General features: G+C 35.1%; 1 protein-coding gene across 1 annotated transcript in view; it reads right to left on the bottom strand.

The window, feature by feature from the left end:
* Window positions 1-21849, bottom strand: part of ASXL3 (ASXL transcriptional regulator 3) — a 151558-nt gene that overhangs the window by 13054 nt on the left and 116655 nt on the right. Inside the window, exons 10-11 of the mRNA XM_049769721.1 lie at window positions 3874-3970; window positions 1770-1875 (exon numbers count right to left, since the gene is read on the bottom strand). Coding sequence (XP_049625678.1) covers window positions 1770-1875; window positions 3874-3970 — 203 coding nt within the window. The remainder of the gene's footprint in view (window positions 1-1769; window positions 1876-3873; window positions 3971-21849) is intronic.

The following is a 21849-nucleotide window of genomic DNA, read 5'->3' as shown; positions in this document are numbered from 1 at the left end:
GTGTTTTTATATATCAGTCATCATATTTCAAGTAGATTAAACCCACAAGATAATTAAAAGATCTCAAATAAGGGGCATAAATCTAAGTCAGTCCTAGATGATTCCTACTTTAGAGGTGAGTTTAGATATAATAAACTTAGGGTAATATAAAGTACATAGAGTTAGTCAAAATGAAAATGATCTGATACCAAAAATAAAGAATTCCTCACATTAATGGAGGTAACTAATTAGCAATTAATATTATTTATTAATAATTAATAAGCAACGGAAGGGAAAGTTAATGAAATATTCAAAATATATTTTTCATTTATCTATGGCATCAAAGATAGAAAAGAGCAAGTAATAATAATAGTGATATAAGGGAACCAAACTACAAACTGCAGCAAGAAAAGTTTCAGGTAGGAAGAACTGTTTTCGGAGGCTGATGATGGTGATAAACAATTTTGTTTACTCTGTTAAGGGAAAGACTGCACAAGCAGTTCAACAAGCTGCAGTGAATGTTTTTCTACAGAAGGCCAAATTTATACACTGGGTCAAAATAAGCCCCTAAGAAATGCCTGCTGTGGCCCCAAACAAACCCAAACTAAAACTAACCCCAACCCTCTGCCTGCATATGTACAGTATGTCTGTGATGGGGTGTGGGGAACATATTTATATGAGAATGGTTTGCTGAATAAGACTTCAAGTAAGTTAAAAAAAAATCACACTATATAAACCTAGGAGAAAAAAAACAAATTATTACAATTAATAGCAAATTTTAATTGTTCCTCAGTAACCCCAACTTTATTTTTTTGTGGGGCGATTGAGCCTCACTTCATTTCTTGGCATTGTTAACAGGGTGGTGTTCAGGGAACAATATATAGTACCAGGGATGAAACTTGAGTTGGCAGAATGCAAGGAGGTATCCCTGCATCCACCTCAGTACCTTTATATAAAACACCAAACTTTAAATATTGTGTATCTGGAACTTAAAGCACAAATTACTAAAGAAGAAGGATGTGTAATTGTTAGATTTTAAATTCTTTCTGCTTTCTTAGGGATCTAATTATCTATGAGAAACCAACTTTTACATTAATTTATTTTAATAATAGTATTTACGCTTATTGTTTTTATATTTCAGTGTAGGTAACTTGTTGACTATAGTATTTAAATTTGTGATGCTGATTAGACTCCATCTCTAATCAAGTCGTATATGTTTTTGTGAACCAAAGGTCAAAAGAAAAACAAACAACTTAGTTCAGTCATTACTGTAAATTTTCCTATTATTTCAATAAGAAATAAACACACACAAAGATAAATTAAAAATAAGTTACACCTGAGTAAGTAGCTGGGGAAAATATAGCTGGTTATATCAAAAACTAGAACCAAACTAATGTATAGGTACATTGAACATCTAAGTGTGAGAAATATGTGTCTAAACCTACTTATCTTTAAAATATTCATTAATGAAAGTACTTGGTTAAAAATCAGAGGATTTTTGTAAAATGTTGCTTAAGAAGCTAAAATTAACTTCCATAGGATTTCATATGCTTTTTCAGTCAGAAATGAATTTTCATGGACAAGTTATAAACCCTTGAAAATGCATTTTTTAAAATTTAAGTGCTGCTATGCCACTATAATTTTACCTGCAATTTTTACACTGAGGGACTATTGCCTTTTATCACAGGTTTATTAAGTTTTACAGCATATGGGTGTGCTATGTGAAGCAGACAATTACATTTTCATTTCCTTCTAAGAGAAATGAGAAAAAAAAATGCTCTAGGACTTACTTTTCTCCGTAAAACCTTTCAAAGAATTTTTCTTTCCAAGGTTCTGTTTTCTTTTCCTTCTCAATTTCTTGCCTTATCCGTAATTGCATTTCTGGAGTAAATTCTCCTAGAAAGAAAAATGCTTATATGTTCAATGAAAGTGATCCTATTTTAGCCAACTATTAAAAAAAACTAATTAAATCTAGTAAACTTTAATAGATGTTGAAAAGTAAAATGTCAAGTACTGATGATAGCCTACAGTGCCTCTTTTTATGAATATCCCCAAATAGTCATTTTGCAGTAGAACACCTCTAAAAGGTTTACTAAATGAATTTCAGGTAATGAGCTGTGGATTAAAGGGTGTATATTCACTATCTAATAAAATCCTTCGATGAGATAAAAGCACACAATTGGCCTCTGAGTACCACCTGTTTTGAAAGAAGAGCTCAGCATCCTTGGCCCAAGTGTTGAATCCCCTCACCCAATTTGCTGACATTCTGAGAATTGTTAGGAGTATCCTTCAGAACCCTTGAGGACAACTAGGGAGTCCTCATCCTTTCACAAAGGCACCGATTTACATTATTGTGAGAGACTTTTTGTAAGCCATCAGAGATATAAAGCACAGAGAAAAGAGAAAGGCAAAAACATTTCAATCTGACTAAGTTAATTAGGAAAGATCAATAAAATAACTGATCCTTGAATTAGCTATTGAAAGATGATCAAGCTTGTATAAAGGAATAAAATCACAAGTCATGATAATATAAATCCATTCATATGTGGGAATGGTCGCTGAGAACCATTACTCAAAGAGAGTTCGTAATCTTTCCAACATAAATAGAAAGAAAGAAGGTAGAGAGTTCGTAATCTTTCCAACATAAATAGAAAGAAAGAAGGTAGAGAGTTCGTAATCTTTCCAACATAAATAGAAAGAAAGAAGGTAGAGGAAGAGATATTGAGGGGAAGATAGTGAGTTTAATGTTGGTATTTTGTTTTAACGTACTACCTAGTAGACATGTGGGATATAATGTTAAAGATCAGGAAAGGGAATTTAGAGCTTGTTGAAATTTGAAAATAAAGACCAGAAGCCAAATTGGTGATTGAGACATTTTAAAAATACATACAAGGCTGGAGCGATAGCACAATGGGTAGTGTACTTGTCTTGCATGTGGCTGACCTAGGTTTGATCCCTTGTATCCCATAGGGTCCCCTGAGCCTGCAATGAGTTGAAAGTAATTGCTGAGCACTGCTGGGTGTGTCCCCCCGTCCACTAAGAAAAATAAAACACAACTAAACCCAGAAAGACATGTGCAGTTACCAAAAAATATGTCAGGGAATAAGACAATGGGGGCATGAACACTTCTAAAGTAACAAGAGAAAAAAATGACGTCAATAATTGGTGGGGCATTGGTGTTGGGAATGTTGCACTACTGACAGGGGGTATTCTTTTTTATAACTGAAACCCAACTAAAAACATTTGTAATCATGGTGCTTAAATAAAAAATATTAATTAAAAAAATAAAATGTTGCCACAGAAGCAATTTAAGAAAGGAGATGGTTTCAAAGCAAATGAAATATTAGAAAGAAGTCAAAATGTATGTATTGAGAAGAAACATGATTTTACACTTAAAAAATCATTACTATTCTCTCAGTGAGAATATCTCTTCAAGTGTATATGGTGGGACAAAAACAAATAAAACTATTTAAGGGAGTAAACATGTGGTATCAGGTATTCTTCAAAAGTATTTTAAGAAGCTTGGTGCCTAAAGGGAAAAAAAAAGCTGAAATGTTGCTTTAGGGAAGAAAGTCTTAAGATTCTTTAGGCTCCACAATATTAATAGAATGCATAATGCATTAGACTATAATTAAAATTGGTAATCCAAAGATAATCTTGCTATATCAACAATTTTATGTCCCAAATAGTACTATGCTTTCCTTAGAAGTGTTAGTCATAAAGTATACCAATCAAGAAAAGAATTAGTGAAGTCATTTGGCATAGGAGAGGAGTCTTCATTAAATTAAAATAAACTTCAGAAAGATTAAAGGCTTGGAAATTAGAGAAGGTACAAAGCTCAGTGTAGAATGTAGACTCAAATATGTCAAAAAATAATGGGAAATTGAAATTTACCTTCTGCTAGCCGCTGTTTCCATCCTTGTGCTGCATATGCAAAAAACTCATTATTTAGAGCGGAAGTACTGAGGCGTAAAATTCCATCACTTCCCATCTAGGAAATAAGCCACAAAACAAGATTTTATCAAGAATAATTCAAAGCAAAAGTAAGCATTTTAAAAGAAGTAAAAACAGTCATGTGTGTGGGAGAGAACGTATGGTGTCGAAGGAAGAGAATAAAGAAATCCAATAAAACAGTAACCTTAAGTCATTAAAATGGCATTCTTTACTATGGTAATTATAAAATGCATCAATTTTTATGAGAAATTTTCTTTATTAATGATGAATATAGCAAATGTATGTATCTTATTAAATTTTTGTAGCTTTATTATTTATTATGTCTCATATGGTAACAAATTAAAGATAACCCTATTTACATCATTTAATTTTAAACTAAATTTTCTAAATTGTGCAAGCTAAAGAGTCATTTGGATTTTTTCTCTGAGATTTAGTTAACGAAACATTCTATAGCATATTAAAAACTTTATCCTGATGTCATCTATTATCTCTCCCACTTGTCTGCCCTCTTAAATATACTCAAAACAGTATATAGCAAAGTTTAAAATATGTGAATCTAGATGCTGTTAATGTAAATCTTTCCTATAAAGACACAACTTTTAAATCAATGTATAGAAAATATTCATACCAGTGTCATCAAACTGGGTGCTTATAATTTTATGGTTATTTATTTATTGTAGCTTTTAGTGTATGCACTCTGCTTGGTGAGATAAAAGGTAGATGATACAGGGAAGCAGACCTTTGACATTATCTAGCCTCTTATGTCCTTGAGGAGTGGAGATAAGACATATAAAAAGCTAAAAAATGCTAGACATAGACAATGGTGAATCTTTAGGAAAGATTATAAACTACTTCATTTGAATTAAAAAAATCTAAGCATTAAGGAGTACAAAAAAGTAAATATATAAGTAGCTATCAGACCACAGATACTCCTCTCTTAATGACCTACCTATTTAGCAACCATTCACACTTATGGCCATCTCTTCAACATTATTTTATTTTATTTTAAATATCCTTTTTCCATCTTGTACACTCTACAGTACAGTATTATGGTTTTTGGTGCTTTAAAGTACCTACTTTACTAACATTATATTCTGTAATACATTGCAATACTGTGTGTCAATTACACAACCTATGCAAATTAAAACAAGCGGAAGTTTTCAGTTTGATCTTTCTCGTTATTTTTCTTATTCAGAATACTGTATTGTCAAGTACTACTGTACTACTGTATACAGTACATGCTGTTCCTCACTTAATGACCAATTCGCTTAATGACCAAGTTGTTAAAACGGAACTTGGTCGTTAAGCGAGGAGTATCTGTATTTAGAAGGACAAAGGTAAATAAAACGACACCAAAAGTGGAATGATTGGATGAAGGGCTTGGACAGATCAACAGGAATTGGACAATATGCTCTCAGAGGTAAAGCATGTAATATACGAGTAAAGAATATGAACTTCTCAATCAGAGGGATCATAGTAAGCAACTGGATAAGTTATAAAGGTATGAGGATTTTTTGTATTATAATTGAACAGTATAATAGAAAAGTATAGCGCCTGCTACATTTTGAAAGATTTCCCCTGACTCCCATAGGTATAATTCATACACCCTAAGAACTAATTAGTCACTGTTACCTGTAAGCACATTCAGAAATTTTTATCCCCATTTATTTGTGATCTACTCTACACTTCATTTTCACCTGATGAAATAATTAATCTTCTTTTAAAATTCAAACTCAGTGTTTTCATAATTGTGTAAGAAAAGCAATCATGGAGGAGCAAAGAACATTGGTTCCTGTACCAACTATTCTACACTTGACAATGGACAAAAGAATCCAGAAAAGAAAGATATTATGAATAAATGTAAAATATACTGCTGGCATCTGTGAGAAGTCACCAATTTGAAAGCCTTTGTTTATCTATCTAAGAAAGTGATAACCACACTAAAATATTCCATATTTCCAGGCAAGCCTGGATTCATTTACTGATTCACTGTTGACTAAGTCAGATATTTCATCTTTATCACACAGATATTTATTAAGCCATTCACTTGAATCTATGAGCCCTGCACTTGAGTGGATGGTGGTAACACAGTGGTAATAAACAAAAGTTACTGCCTTTATATTCTGAATATATTCTACACATAAATATGTTCCTGATTTATGTTATCTTTTATCTATCAAAGTTCAGAAAAGCTGTAATGTTAAATTATATTACCATTTCAGTATACCACCTCATACCAACATCCTGGCTCCTGAAGAGTAGCTAAGGGTTCAGGTCTCTTTCTGACCTGTTTTTTGATGAATACAGACCATTCTCTGTGATGCAGTATGTATAATAAACCAATGGATATAACTTGATGCTGTGTATCCAACAGATAGCATATGTGACATTCAGTAGAAGGAACATTTTATAAATGAATATTTAATGGAATCAAAGGAAATATTGATAGACTATGTTCTTCCTGATATCACAGATCCAAACTATGTGGAAATATAAGTTTAGGTTGCAGTGAGCATCACTGCTACACATGCTAGCATTCCTTCTTGGCACTATTCTAATTTATGACCAGATGTTTCTATATTGTGGGATGATGTTTTATACATTGCTAAATAATTGCAGCATCTATAACCTCTATCCACTATAAACCAATAGCAAATTCTTTTATAAAACTTAATTCAAATATTACCAAATGTCTCTTAGAGCAAAATCATCTCCAGTTGGGAACAACGGACAGATGGTAAAACTGGAGTTACCATCTAAAGTTATACTTGGACAAAAGAGATTCAGTCCTACTCATCTGGAGGAAACAGGATTACTGTTATAAAGGGTAGAGAGATATTGGAAATGTTGAGGATTTTCTACCTTAAGGTCTCCTTGGGACTTCTGTGAGGTCCCAGTCAACTTTCCTTGCATAATCCACAGTGAACATGGAATACACAGGGACATGGAGCAAGGCAGCCAATGGCTGATAGTCTAGGGGTCTCAAACTCAATTTACCTGGGGGCTGCAAGAGGCAAAGTCGGAGTGATCCTTGAGTGCAAAGTCAGTTGTAAGCCATGAACATTGGGGGGTGTGACCCAAACAACTAAAACAAAACAAAACCAAAAAAGATTCCTCTAGGGTAGGGCCACAAAATGTTGTACAGAGGGCCACAAATGGTCCACGGGCCGTGAGTTTGAGACCCCTGGTAGACATTTCAGTAGTCAAATGAGTGGAATGGCAGGGTGAGGGAGAGAAAAGTACAAAAGGTATCAGGGGAGAAGATGCCAATTGGTCTTTGCATATTTAATACCATTTTCAACAAGTGTTACAATAAGCAAAAGTGGGCAGCACTACTTAAGGGTGGAGAAAACTACTAAAAAAAGTTTAAATCCTTTTTAGTATTTAAAACAAATTTTAAAAGATAACTTCATCTGGGGCTAGACAGATAGTACAGCAGAGCTTGCTTTGTTCAATTCCAGCATAAGTACCCTGTTCCCCAAGCCCTGCAGGAGTGATCCCTCATAACAGAGTCAGGAGTAAAGCCTGAGCACTGCTGGGTGTGGCCCACCCTATTAAAAAACAAGAACAAAAAAATAGGGCTAGAGTGGTAATATAGTGGTAGGATGTTTGCCTGGCACTGGATGCAGCTGACCCAGGACAGATAAGAGTTCCTGGTATCCCATAACATACCCTGAGCAAGGAGTGATTTTTGAGTGCAGAGCCAGGAGTAACCCAAATGTCACTGGGTGTGGCTCAAAAAAAATCAAAACCAGAAAAACAAATAAAATAAATTCATTAGTGACTAAAACTGAAGATAGGGAAAAAAAAGTTACAAAGACATCATTAGAAGATACTGGAATGCTTCCATTGATGATATGTAAGAAATATAAATCCGACATACTCAGGACAAAGGAGGTAAAACTATTACAGAAAAAAAAAAAACAGAGAAAGAAAGAATATTTCAGGAAATTTTACCAAAAAACCCCTTAGTATCATTCCTGCATATTGCTGGTGAAAAAAAAAAGCAATCTAAGATGAATGCAAGTCAAAGACGGTAGTAATGTGAAAAGAGTCCATCTGAATGAAGGCAGGCTCTAAGAAGACTGAAATTTCCTGTGTATACTGACTCTACCTGCCCTTTGTGGTATTAGAAGCTAGAATAAACTGCAGCTCTCCTCAGGATGACTAGAAGGAACGAGTATTCTCATTGAATAGTTTTCACACAGGTCTCAAAGGCAAATTACCGAAAGAGGTAAAGAAATCTGTTTCCCTCAGGATTCATACTGAAGAGATAGTAAAAAGGTTTAGAGTTTTTCTCAATTTGAAGATATGAATGGTGCTTTATAATCATTTGTAGTTTGTAAAATGTAGAGTATGTTTTAGGTAATCAACAAATGATCATTGCATTGTGATTATATTATATAGTGAAAAATGGAAAATTCAACTCAGTGAACAGGGCAACTGTTCACAAATGCTTTCCTCTGAGTTTTGACCCCCAAAATGGCACACACTACTGCAGCAACCATGGTGGGCATAGTCCTGGAAGCCCCACCCCTGAACATGGCCTAAAGACACCAGTACCCCAATGTCAGGCTGAGTATTGAAATATTTGACCTAATTTGCTGAGTGTCATCAAGAGTGGCCCATGAGCCCCCTGGCATGAGCACCCCACTGCTATCACATGCACAATATTGAAATTAAATTAAATCAAATTAAAAACAAAATCTGGTAGCTGATACATAGGATTTAAGTTTCATGTATTCTGCCAAGCCAGGGATATAATTACTTATTAATTGCAATTTTAGCATAATTTTAAGACACAAAGAAATAACAAATTCAGATCAACCATGACAGAGTATTAAGATTTCAGTGCATGAAAATGCAAGGCAGTGTGAAATAAACACATTCAAGAATATGGGAGCTAGCCCTGAAGGAAAATGTTTTTCTTTTAAAACAGAAAAAAAAAATTCTCTGCCAGATTTCTAGCCTGACTGAGACAGCACAATTAAACACTAGGGCTAAATTAGACTTAGGAATTACGTGCCAATAAAACTTTTAAAATATGCTATTAATTTTATGTCCTTTAAGAAATACTGTCCAAGCAACATAACATTTTAATGAGCTAGAACAATAAACATTTCTAAAGGCTTATTTATTTATTTATCGTTGCACAATAAATTCTTGTTTTTCTGATTCCTCACAATAGAAACGTTCATTCTAAAAACTCCCCTAGCTCTCTTATAATGAATTGTCTTGCTAAGCTATTGACAAGTTATACTTTCCTTTTAATTAGGAGGAAAACTATTGCACAAACTAATACAGAGAAAAATAAATATTAGCCATGGAAAATATTCATAAGAATAATCTAAATGCTTTATTGGCCAGTATATTATCTGTTGCTGGTTAATTACATTAACATACACTTTTATTGGACGAGTGTTAGTGGAATTCAGAATGTTACTATTGGTACAAAGCCAAGCTTTAAAGTTTGATGACATAATTCTGTATAAAAAATGTATCTACATATAGGGACTGTAGAGATAGTATAGTGAATATAGCCAATCAGGTTGATCCTGGCATCCTATCCATTCCCAGAGCCCCACCAGGAGTGATCTCTGAACGCAGAGCCAGGAGTAAGTCTACCGAGCACTTTACTGTGTGGGTTCTCAACACACACACACACACACACACACACACACACACACACACACACACATCTATCTAAATCTAATTTCCTTAAAATTAGAATATAGTCTTTATTACTTTTCTTGTTATTTTTTTTTACAAGCGACTCAGATTTGATGACATATGGATTGCTGCAAGTGTATGGGATATTTGCTCTGCAGGCCATGTGTAAGTTTCTTAAAATCATATGGTTTGGTTCTGGTAGGTGAGAGGATAGACATATATGTTCCTCACTTACTAGTCCATTTCCCTTAATGGCCTGTGGTGTATTAATCCTGGCTTAGAGGAACAGTGAAAAATGTGTTAAGAGTAAAAAAAGTGATCTATTAATAATGGAACACCTGAAAATATGTATTTTATTTAACAATGTGGAACCATTTGAAGTGAAGCCAAAACATAATGAAGAGGGTCATGCTGAGTGTATGGGTAGACTGTTCATGTGGATTTGTTCATTATTGGTAAAGTTCTCTAATGTGAATTTCTGGTAATGAAGAAATGAGAAGATATCTATAGGAAGTGAGAAGTATGCTTGCCTCTAGAGAAGAAGGTGTTAACTATAGGGGTGCAAGTGTAGAGGTCTTTATGTGGGACTTACAAGAAGGATGCAAGGGAAAGGGAAGAAAAGGGCCTGTGGGGACTGAAACATGCCAATGAATCTTGGAGTTCACAGTAAAAATTAGCTTTTATTTAGAGTCAGCTGAAGAGTCTTTGAAGGATTGGGGCCTGAGAATGAGAATATCTGGTATCTCAAAAGAAAAGCTTTGAAGGCCAAATTCATAAAAAATCTTTTAGAGTAGTGCTGTCTAAGTACTACTAGAAATTTGAGCCACAAAATGATTTAAACTTTTCTAGTAATTATGCTTAAACATACTAAAAACATAGGAACATGTTTCAATGTGCATACATTAACCTATTCAAATGTTATATTTCATCATAAAATGTAAAATCTTATTAATAGTTTCATTATTTTTGTATGTTTTTATGATGTCCAATGTGAATTTTGGTAAAATCTTTCCATTTAGATCAGCCATGTTTCTATTGCTCAATACACACCATTAGCTACTGCACCTAATTGCATAGGTTTAGAAAAGAACAACTCTCAGAGCACAAACACATAGTTAATCTAGCAGTCCAAGGGAAAATCCTAGACGAGAGTGGCAGCAATAGAGTTAGTGAGAAATTTGTGAGTTCTGATTATATTCTGAAGGTTGAGTCAATGGGACTTCGTACTATGAATGTGTGGTATTAGAAATTACAAAAACAGTACTGATTCCAAATTGTATTGGCAATTAAAGTTATAAAACACATATTTGCTAAAATAAAGATCAGGGGAGGAGGTAGTTTGGCTTTAAATCACTTAAAGCTGAATTTCTGATTGTAATCATAAATAGATGACATGTATATACACATATAAACATGAATAATACATAACAATACCTATCTCTACATATGTGTGGACATGTGGACATTATTTACAGATACTTACATGTATGTGTTTACATGTATATGCATATATAAACATATATATAATTTTGTGGAAAGTGCAGAGTATGTCCTGGACACAGGCAAGGCTATCGACAGGTATTATTCATTACAAGCATTAAAATGAATCTGACAAATGATGAAAAAATCTTCAGCTCATTCAGGCAAAGAGGATAGAGAAGGAAACTTAAATAAGGCAGGTACAATAACAGCATTGATGGAGCTGACTGAACAATTCTGTGGGTAGAGAATGTGATAAAGATGGGATAAATCCCAGAAAAAGACTTGGATAACTGGATAGACTCTGGTGGCAGAATTTAAACAGCAAAACACACAAGGAGGAACAGTATCTGGAACAAGAAAATAATGGGTTGTGTGCCAGGTACTCTAATACAAGGATAAATTAAAGATATTTGAGCAATGATATAATTAATAATGATGTATAGTCAATAACTGTGACTAGTCCAAGAAACTTAATAATTTGCAAAGAAATTGAGAACAGAAAGTTAGACATTATTAGCAAAAATTATAGTTGAATACTTAGAAACAAAAGAATATAGAAACAATGTATATAGAAAGAATATATTTTAAAATATATTATATATATTTAAAAAATATATATATTTTAAAAGCTGACCCTGTAAAAATACCAACATAGAATAAGCAAAAATAGTTTCTGTTAGGAAAACTGAGTGAAAGAAAGTGGTTAAGAAAATCAGCAATTGGAGCCAGAGTGGTGGCACGAGTGGTAAGGCATCTATCTGCCTTGCCCACTCTAGCCTAGGACAGACTGCGGTTCCATCTCCCAGCGTCTCATATGGTCCCCCAAGCCAGGAGCGATTTCTGTGCACATAGCCAGGAGTAACCCTTGAGCATCACCGGGTGTGGCCCAAAAACCAAAAAAAAAAAAAAAAAAAAAAAAAAAAAGAAAAGAAAAGAAAATCAGAGCAAACAGCATCAAAATCTCAAGAGAAAAATTAATTCATGAAGTAGATCTATACTGTTACATGCACTTACACTTATATACATACATATACATATATATGTAGGCATTTATTTTTGCCTGGCTAATATCAAATCCTAAACTAAGGAGGCTTACACTGTATTCAATACACTGTTGGCTGTTAAATTCAAGTGAAAATAAAATAATAGTCTTTAAAACAGCCAGTGTAGTGAAAATCCAACCAGCAATTGAATAAAATCAGAAAAGTATAATGAGCAGGTGAACTATAGATGTTATCACTAACACTCTTACGCCCTGACCAATCATCCAGTGCCCTGTATTCTACACCCAGGAAAATAGTCGGGGTATTCATTTTCTCTATAGGTAATTTTTCTGTTTCTCTGAGGCATTTTTGGTGATAACTAAGTCAGCTGGGCTGAGTTTAATGCAGGGACCTGGCAATGAGGCATGTTTGGGCCCACGTCTGATTGGGGCCCCAGGACTATATCTGTCATTCTTGCATTCCCATAGGCCTATACTTCCTGAGTGGTGCTCTCGGTCATGCAGAGTCATTGTTCACACTGAGTTTGCTGTACATGTAGGGCAAGAGTCCCCAACTGCTGAGCTATTTGACATTAATTTTTTTTTTCTTTTTTGGTTTTTTGGGCTATACCCGGTGACACTCAGGGCTTACTCCTGGCTATGCGCTCAGAAATCGCTCCTGGCTTGGGAGACCATATGGGATGCCAGGAGATGGAAACGAGGTCCGTCCTAGACTAGTGCGGGCAAGGCAGACGCCTTACTCCTTTCGCCACTGTTCTGGCCCTGACATTAATTTTTCTTTTCTTTTACTTTTATCTTTTTTTTGTTTGAGGCCCACACCTGGTGATGCTCAGGGGTTACACCTGGCTATGCACTCAGAAGTCACGACTCCTGGCTTGAGGGACCATATGGGATGCCTGGGATCGAATCAAGGTCTGTCTTGGGTCAGCTGCATGCAAGGCAAATGCCCTACCGCTGCTCTATCTCTCCGACATTAACTTTTCACTTTTTTTATTTTTACGTTATCACTGAGTCTAACTTAGATGGTTTAGAAGACTATAATGATACTGAAGTTGTATCCATATGGGATAATATAGCATTTTTGGAAGAGGAACTCAAAAGCAGCATTCAGAGTGCATTCAGGGCACTTTCTGTGGGTCAGCAATGCAGTATTGCTCAGGCCTCGCAGTGCAGAGGCTAAAAGTGCTAAAGTCAGGAGAAGTGGGTGACCTGTGATGCTGGTATTTGAATAAGCCCTGAGAAGAAAGCCAGAAGAAGCAACTGAGCATCACTGAGTGTGGCCCCAAAACCTAAACTAGCAAAATCATTTAGGGGTAGGATATTAAGCTCAGCAGGCTAAATGCATACTTTGCATCAAGGAGACTTGGGTTTGATTCAGGCTCAAGTAACTCTTTAAGTACAAAGCTTGGAACAGACCCTGAGTACCATGGGGCCTGGTGCAAAATCAAACAAAAACCATAATATTTACATGGAAAAGTGGAAGGTTTTGTGTGTGTATGACGTTTGGTGTTTGTCATCATTGTATCACTTTTACAAAAAGGTTTGAAAAAGTCAATTGCTTTTAATTTTGTGTATTTTTTTTCTTTTTTTTTTCTTGGCTTTTCTTTTTGGTTGGTTCACACCCTGCTGTGCTCTTAGCTTACTCCAGAATCTGTCCTTAGTCCAGTTTTTCAACCTTTTCGTGTAAAGGCATACTTCCATGAAAAAAAAAATCACAAGGCACACCACCATTAGAAAATGCTAAAAGAAATTTAACTCTGTGCCTATATTGACTATATATAAAGTAATTCTCTTGAATAGGAATCAAATAAACACAAAAATTATTTATAATTACTTTATTATAAAATAATCTAATGATTGGTCTATTTGTGAGCCAAAGCCACAGGTTACAAATGAAATTGGAATTTTTCCCATGACAACACCAGACAATATCTCAACGGCACATTAGTGTGCCCCAGCACAGTGGTTGAAAAACACTGGCTTAGTGGACCATATAGGGCAGGGGTGGTGAACAAGTTCGACACAAAGAGCCAAAATTTTAAAGTGTGAGAGTCAGAGAGCCACACCACGCAGTGACCTGTCAAAAAAACACTCACACAAAAGCATCTAATTTTAAGAATAATCTATGAAACATATATTGCATTTTGCCATTTTGAGTGAGGGTCAAAATCCTGCAGTGATGGTGAGGGTGTGCTGCATCCTCCACACTAAGAACTAACGGCCAGATATGACCCAACATGTGACACACGGGTCCCCCGCTCGCTGGCCTGTGCAGTTGTTTCCGAGGGATGGGAGACGGAACTCTGCGCTCGGAGATCTCTCCTCAGAGGTCCCTCCACAGAAGAAGCAGAACAAAATCCAAACTTGGCAAAGAGCCACAGAGCAAAGAATGATAAGAGGCAAAGAGCCGCAATCATTTTGGCTGGGAGATGCATGCAGCTTGAGAACCATGTGTTCGCCACCCCGATATAGAGCGTTGAGAATTGAATTCAGTTATAAGACAAGCATCCTATCCTATCTCACCAGTGGTAGTTTTCTTTATTATTATAGTTTAGGAAACATGGTTATATTAGTGATAACATTACTGGTTTTGGTGAATAATACACAATTAATACCCCTTGCCATCACCAACTAAAGTGATCAGAAAGTAAAAGAAAGTGGACTTGATATTGAAAACCTCTTTTCTTTTTTTATGTATAAACAATTTCATTTATTTTATAATAGACTCCTAAATGCGTGTGCTAATTATTAAATAATTTCTTTATATTTAAACACTGTGATTACAAACATAATTGTAGTTGGGTTTTATTCAAAAAAAAGAACACCCCCTTCACCCATGCAACCTTCCCATCACCAATGCCCATCATCTTTTCTCTCCCACCATCTCCCGCCTGTATTCGAGACAGGCTGAAAGCCTCTTTTCTAAGATGTCTGATTCCTTTTCTTCCTACCATTTGCTGCTATAGGCTCACTGCTGAGCAAATGTTATGAAGTTTAGCTTCAAGTGGTTTAGAGATAGAAACTCCACAATCCTTAGAATTGATGCCTATTACCAGCTATAACTTTACTGGAATGGAGTTGTTTAGGAAAAGGAGTATACAGGAGAAACATATTAGACAATTTAATTATTAAATTAAATTTTAATCTAATCTCTAATCTCCCCTAATCTCTTCTTGCTAATAGTTACATTCATACTTGTCTTCAAGAAACTTCTATGTTTTAGATACAGGAGAGATAGCATATTGGGTAGGGCATTTGCCTTGCAGGTGGCTGACCAGGTTCAATCCCTGGCACTCCATATCATACCCCTAGCCTTCTAGGACTGATTTCTGAGCACAAAGCCTAGAGTATTCCCTGAGTAGTGTTGGGTGTAGGAAAGAAGGCAAGGCAAGGCAAGGCAAGGAAAAGAAAGGACAGGAAAGAAAAAAGAAGGAAAGGAAAGGAAAGGAAAGGAAAGGAAAGGAAAGGAAAGGAAAGGAAAGGAAAGGAAAGGAAAGGAAAGGAAAGGAAAGGAAAGGAAAGGAAAGGAAAGGAAAGGAAAGGAAAGGAAAGGAAAGGAAAGGAAAGGAAAGGAAAGGAAAGGAAAGGGAAGGGAAGGGAAGGGAAGGGAAGGGAAGGGAAGGGAAGGGAAGGAAAGGAAAGGAAAGGAAAGGAAAGGAAAGGAAAGGGAAGGGAAGGAAAGTAAAGGAAGAAAAGGGAAGGGAAGGGAAGGGCAGGAAGGGGAGGGAAGGGAAGGGAAGGGGAGGGAGGGGAGGGGAGGGAAGGGAAGGAAAGGGGAGGGGGAGGGGAGGGGAGGAGAGGGGAGGGGAAGGGAAGGGAAGGGAAGGGAAGGGAAGGGAAGGGAAGGGAAAGGAAAGGAAAGGAAAGGAAAGGAAAGGAAAGGAAAGGAAAGGAAAGGAAAGGAAAGGAAAGGAAAGGAAAGGAAAGGAAAGGAAAGGAAAGGAAAGGAAAGGAAAGGAAAGGAAAGGAAAGGAAGAAGGAAAAAAGAAAGAATAAAGAAGAAAAGAAAGAAAGAAAGAAAAGAAAGAAAGAAAGAAAGAAAGAAAGAAGAAAGAAAGAAAGAAAGAAAGAAAGAAAGAAAGAAAGAGAGAAAAGAAGGAAGGGAAAGAAAGAATAAAGAAAGAAAGAGAAAGAAAAAAAGATGAAAGAAATGCATAAATGTTGGGGCCGGGCGGTGGCGCTAAAGGTAAGGTGCCTGCCTTGCCTGCACTAACCTTGGACGGACCGCGGTTCGATCCCCTGGTGTCCCATATGGTCCCCCAAGCCAGGAGCAACTTCTGAGCACATAGCCAGGAGTAACCCCTGAGCGTTACTGGGTGTGGCCCAAAAACCAAAAAAAAAAAAAAAAAAAAAAGCTATGTTTTTGCATGCAGGAGACATATATATATATATATATGCTTATCTTATATATGCTTTTGTGCATATGTATTTATATATACATATACATGCTCACAAACACACACACACACATATATATTTTTCTTCTTCCCCCGAAAACACTATTTGTAAACAACTCAAACTAAGACAATGGTCTCTGGAATGGTATCTCTGATCCCAGTCCCAAGAAAATAATTTACCCTTCTATCAGAAGGCAGACCAAGTTTGTAGAGACGCTCAAGTAGAGACTGGAAATCCCCTTCTTTGAACAAGCAATTTCTCAGGGCCCAGTTAAAGGGCCTCTTAAGTTAAAGGGCTTCTTATATTTATAAGAATCATAAAGCATTTTCTTGTAATAACTTCTCTGATTAAGATATAATTGAGAAATATTAAAAAGAAAAATTTAAGAAACCAGTGGGATAATACAGTGGCTAAGACACTTGCCTTATTATGCAGCTAACTAGGGTTTGATCTTCAGCATCACATATGGTTCCCTGAGCCTGCTGGGGTGATTCCTAAGGGCAGAGGTGGACACTCAAAGAGAAACCATCCAAGATAATTTGATATGAATTCCTGTATGGTCTCATTATTGATTCTCAGTTAATATACTGACATAGAATTTAATTTTCTGTGCAGCCTCATAAAAAATAATAGATTTTAGGGGCTGGAGCAATAGTGCAGCAGTAGGGCATTTGTCTTGTACAAGGTTGACTCAGGATGAACCACATTTTGATTCCCTGGTATCCCATATGGTCCCACAAGCCAGGAGCGATTTCTGAGTGCATATCCAGGAGGAACCCCTGAGTGTCACCAGGTGTGGCTCAAAAAATTTAAAAAAAAAATTTTAAAAAAATTTAATGGTAACATGTACATTTTTTTCATCCTACCACTTTACCCAAGAAATATTCCATTTTTGAGTTTCAAAGAGAGAAAGTTCTAATCAAACTGCTATTACTGCTTCCAATGCTTTAGCAAAATACTAAAAATAATGCAGTATGTGATAAGATAGGAGAGAAATTAAAGAAAAGCATGATAAGAAAATAAAGCCTCTGATACCAATTATGAATCAGCTTTTTTAAGTTAGAGAAGTACACTCTGGTGTTAAAGGCTTATCTCTTTATTTGAACTCAGTAGAAAATTCTTGGTGACAAGATGGAACAATCTGATAGAACTAGATAAAAAGTGAATTAAAAATAAAATTCTGTAAAATAAGATTTGAACACGTCTAAAATATGTCTAAATATAAGTCATAAAGAGATAATCATTACTGCTTGGAGAGATCAAACACAGTTGGCCACATTTTAGGCAAGCATCCTACCTTTTGTACTATCTTTCTGGCCCCTCATAATTGCCAGTTTTTCCTCTCTAAGAGGAAAATAAAAAAATTAAACATGCAATGTATCAATCATCAAAATAATAAGAATAAAGTTTATTCAGTAAAAATTAAGTCTGTCTTCTTTCAGAAATAGACTAAAATTATATTGTGATGGAAATAAAAAAAATCACTGTTTTCATATGCCATACACCGAACAGCTGTGTTTAAATAAATTCTATTAGTCACCCATTTCTTACCAAACATTTTCTAAATATCTACTACATGGCAGGAACTATGAAACAGACAAATTGCGCTGCCATAAAAGTCTAGAAAAAGCTAGAGTGACACAAAAAGAATTGTATATAAGTGGATGGTAAGTACACATGGAAAGAAAGAGGCTGCTGGAATTCCCAGGCCTGGGTATAATAAGTGCCTCTAATTCTCACTTTATAGTATGTTAGTGTCTATACCTGAAAGTTCATTTTACTTTATTAGTAAGCAATGAACTCAATCTATTTACTGGTCTACGATAATTATGTATTATATTTGTAATAATTACAAAATTATTATTATACAATTATATAGTGCCTATAATAGCAATGAGGATTAATAGCAGAGCAGGATATGACCTCTCAAAATAATTTTCTTTCTCAAATAACACTGTAGTTTCTTTATATTAATATGTACATATTCATTTTTTACTTGAAATCTATGAGCTCAGTGCTAGAAATACAGCAATAAAAAACAAAGATGTGGATCCTTTCCTAAAAGCTGGTGAGATTAAATTGTGTCAAAGACCCTGAAGGAAAAATAAACCAGTAAAACAAGAGTGCCACAAAGTACAGTAAGGATAATTGGAGGATTTAATTTCAGGAAGATAAGTAAGTAAAGGGTAAAGAGGGGTGAATCCTGACATGAGTAAAGTGGAAGCCTCTATATGTTCATAAAAGGAGGCAAAGAGCTTTATTTATGACCATGCAGTAGAGGAAGGACTGTGCCATAAAATTTCGTTACTTTTTGTCTGCTTATATTTTTTGGATGGGTATTCTTAGTTTAGAGAAATCTATTTCTCCATGTTTTACTTTTATCATTTGTAAACATAAATTCTATTTTACCTAAGAGAGGCAGAAGCACTCACCCACTGGCATTGAAGAAGCAAACCACCATGCTCTGAATTGCCAATGGATAAAGGTGGCTTTTATGATCTGGCTAGAAATTTAAATGAGCTGGGAGATGGATACAAGGTGCCACCCACAAGTAAGCAAGTCAAGACTCTAGCCTTTAATCTGGTAAAATTGATGAACCAGTTCCATAAAATGTTATAGAAAATTTCATATGAAAATTCATAGAAATACCAGATCTCTATGAACCAGTTCACAGAAATCAACTATGGCATAGTTACTATGCTGTGTCAGAGTCCTTTTCTGGAAATGAAATAAATATGTGCAATTTTAAACCACTGAATTTGTAGTAGTTTGTTACATAGTATAGAGAAATAACAGGGAAGTGATGAAAACAAATTTAGCGATTGTTAACAGTTGAGGGAGAAAATGATTTGGTGATAGGTGCATTTATGATTGTGACTGTGATTGTGTGTCTGTGTCTGTGTGTGTGTCTATTCATGAGGAGAGAATAAAGGATTCCAAGTAGTATACTGAAATGAGATGGACTAGTAAAAAAAAGTTGCCTGCAATCTCTATGAGAAATTTTCATACCATAATACAAATAATTACTAAGTATTGAGAACGAGCTATCTTTTTGTGGTTTTGCTATTTGACATCTATGTACTTTTGTGATAGTGTAACCAAAAGGTATTTTTTGTTCGAGTGCAATAACAACTAATTTTATAATGAACATGTAAACAGCAAAAGTTCTTTTTAGTTTTAGTCTTCTTTATTGTTATTATCACTTTTAGTTTACTATCTTTGACAAGAATAGAAATGGCAGACTAGGGATTTTAGCTTTTATCTAGAGTTTATCTACACAGTGCTACTGTGTAGATAACATGTGTGAAAAACATATCTCTTCAAATTAGTTATCCAAAACCTAAAAATAAAAGGAATACTTTAATAGGATATAATTTTATGTCTATCCTGTTTACTCTAAAATTAAAAACAAGCCAAAATTCTGAAAAATTCAAGATAGAACCTGGTATTCTCCTTGGTAAAGAAACCCAGCATATCATAGTGGTAAGAAGGCTAGATTAAATGTCAGAAAACTGGGCTGTTAAACCTAGCTCTGTAATTTTATAGTTATCTGAAGATCACCCAGTTTTGTTTTGTTTTAGTGTACTTATTACTTTATTCAAGTAGGCACTGCAAAACACTTACATACTTATTATATGTCTTAGAAATATATATAAATAAACATGCTGCATACTAGGACATGATGTCACAAACTATTAATATTTAATATTAATAGTCATTTAATGAGTGCTTAATTCTTAGAATTCTAAATTATTTCTTCTTAAGTTTATGTATAGATACCGTGACATCTAAGAAGCAGAAATTGGAGGGAGATCATTCAAATTAAAGCTTTGTATTATAGACAATTTAATTAAGGGGGAGGCTTTGCAGCCTTTGTGTTGAACATTCACCTAACATCTCTTCTATTCCATTCTCTGAAATGGCCCATTGGTTTTAAGCAAAATGAGTCATACTATCCAGTTCATAATTGCTCCATCCAGAGATCAGTGACTTTATTCAAAGTTATAATAGACAGCTATTCTATAACTTAAGATGATCAATTAATTAGCTCATCCTCTCTGTTTAAGAGAAAGATAATAAGATCAACATTATCCAAAGAGAGATCTTTAAAGGACATTATTAAGTGTAGAATCATACAGCAAAGAAACAGAAAGGTCAATCCATATTTAACACCTTCCTCTTCCTTTTTTATTTCTTACGAGCGAATTTTCCCCAGCAGATCTTTACTTCTTGCAACTTGAGCAAACCAAAACTAATATAACTAGAAAGTACAACACTGAATAATCTAGTCAACATTTTCCACTTTAAAGACTGTGTGCAGTTCACTGGAGAAAGAAATACCATTTGCAAAGAAAGTCAAAGACCATGAAAAATACTGGACTGCATGCAAATTAATAACAAGCCAGCAGTTCAATTTATAGCATCTGCAAGAGTAGACTTGCATAAATACTTTAAATTGACCTTTAAATTTTCATAAAATGTTGCCAAACAGGCCACCTAACTCACACTGATTGATACCAAGCAACTAGTAGAAAAATCCTAAAATTCCTCTCATCGGAAAACGAAAACCGAATGTCCTTCTATCTGATAATTTGTAATACTTGTTTCCCAGATTACTGACATACTGAATCTTTATTCCACTGCTTTCTCATTACCTCCAATACATTTTCTAAGAGTAATCCATGAGATTTTACCTAGGGAAATAAAGAAGCATAATTTGCAATTATGTTTGAACAACACTGTATATATGGAGTCAAATAATCTTCTTCTTTATAGAACTCTGGACCCTTTGCAATGCAAAGTAGTACATATTTTTCCAACCCATAAAAGCTTGGAGCACTATTTTCCTTGCTATTTTGTGCTACTGATGTTCTAGAGATTATATCCATTATGGATAATGCTGCATCATAGTATAGATATAGTACAGATAAACAATAAATACTATAGTTTCAAAGCCAGTCCAAACACCAGGGAACTGAAAATATATCTACTGCTTTATTACTCTACCCTTAACTAACATGTCCTTATAAATTCCAATTTAGTGATTTATCAGGCTGTTGTCAATGGACAAAATAAATGGTTTTTGTGAAATATATCCTCATATTTCTTACAAAATTTTTTCCAAAAATATTCAAATACTATTTTGTATTACTCTTTTGAGGTGTGTGTATAACACCCAGAAATACTCAGGGGTTACTTCTGGCTCTGCACTATGGGATTATTCTGGTTAGTGCTTGGGGGACCATATAGGATGTCAGTGATTGAACCTGGGTCAGTCACGTGCAAGGCAAGTGCCCTACAACTGTGTTATTACACCACCCAATTTTATACTTTTTTTTTTTTTTTTGGTTTTTGGGCCACAC

The sequence above is a fragment of the Suncus etruscus genome, chromosome 3 (assembly GCF_024139225.1).
Source record: "Suncus etruscus isolate mSunEtr1 chromosome 3, mSunEtr1.pri.cur, whole genome shotgun sequence".
In the NCBI taxonomy this organism is placed as follows: domain Eukaryota; kingdom Metazoa; phylum Chordata; class Mammalia; order Eulipotyphla; family Soricidae; genus Suncus; species Suncus etruscus.
The sequence above is the reverse complement of the archived record's forward strand: the minus strand, read 5'-3'. Positions and strand labels throughout refer to the sequence as shown.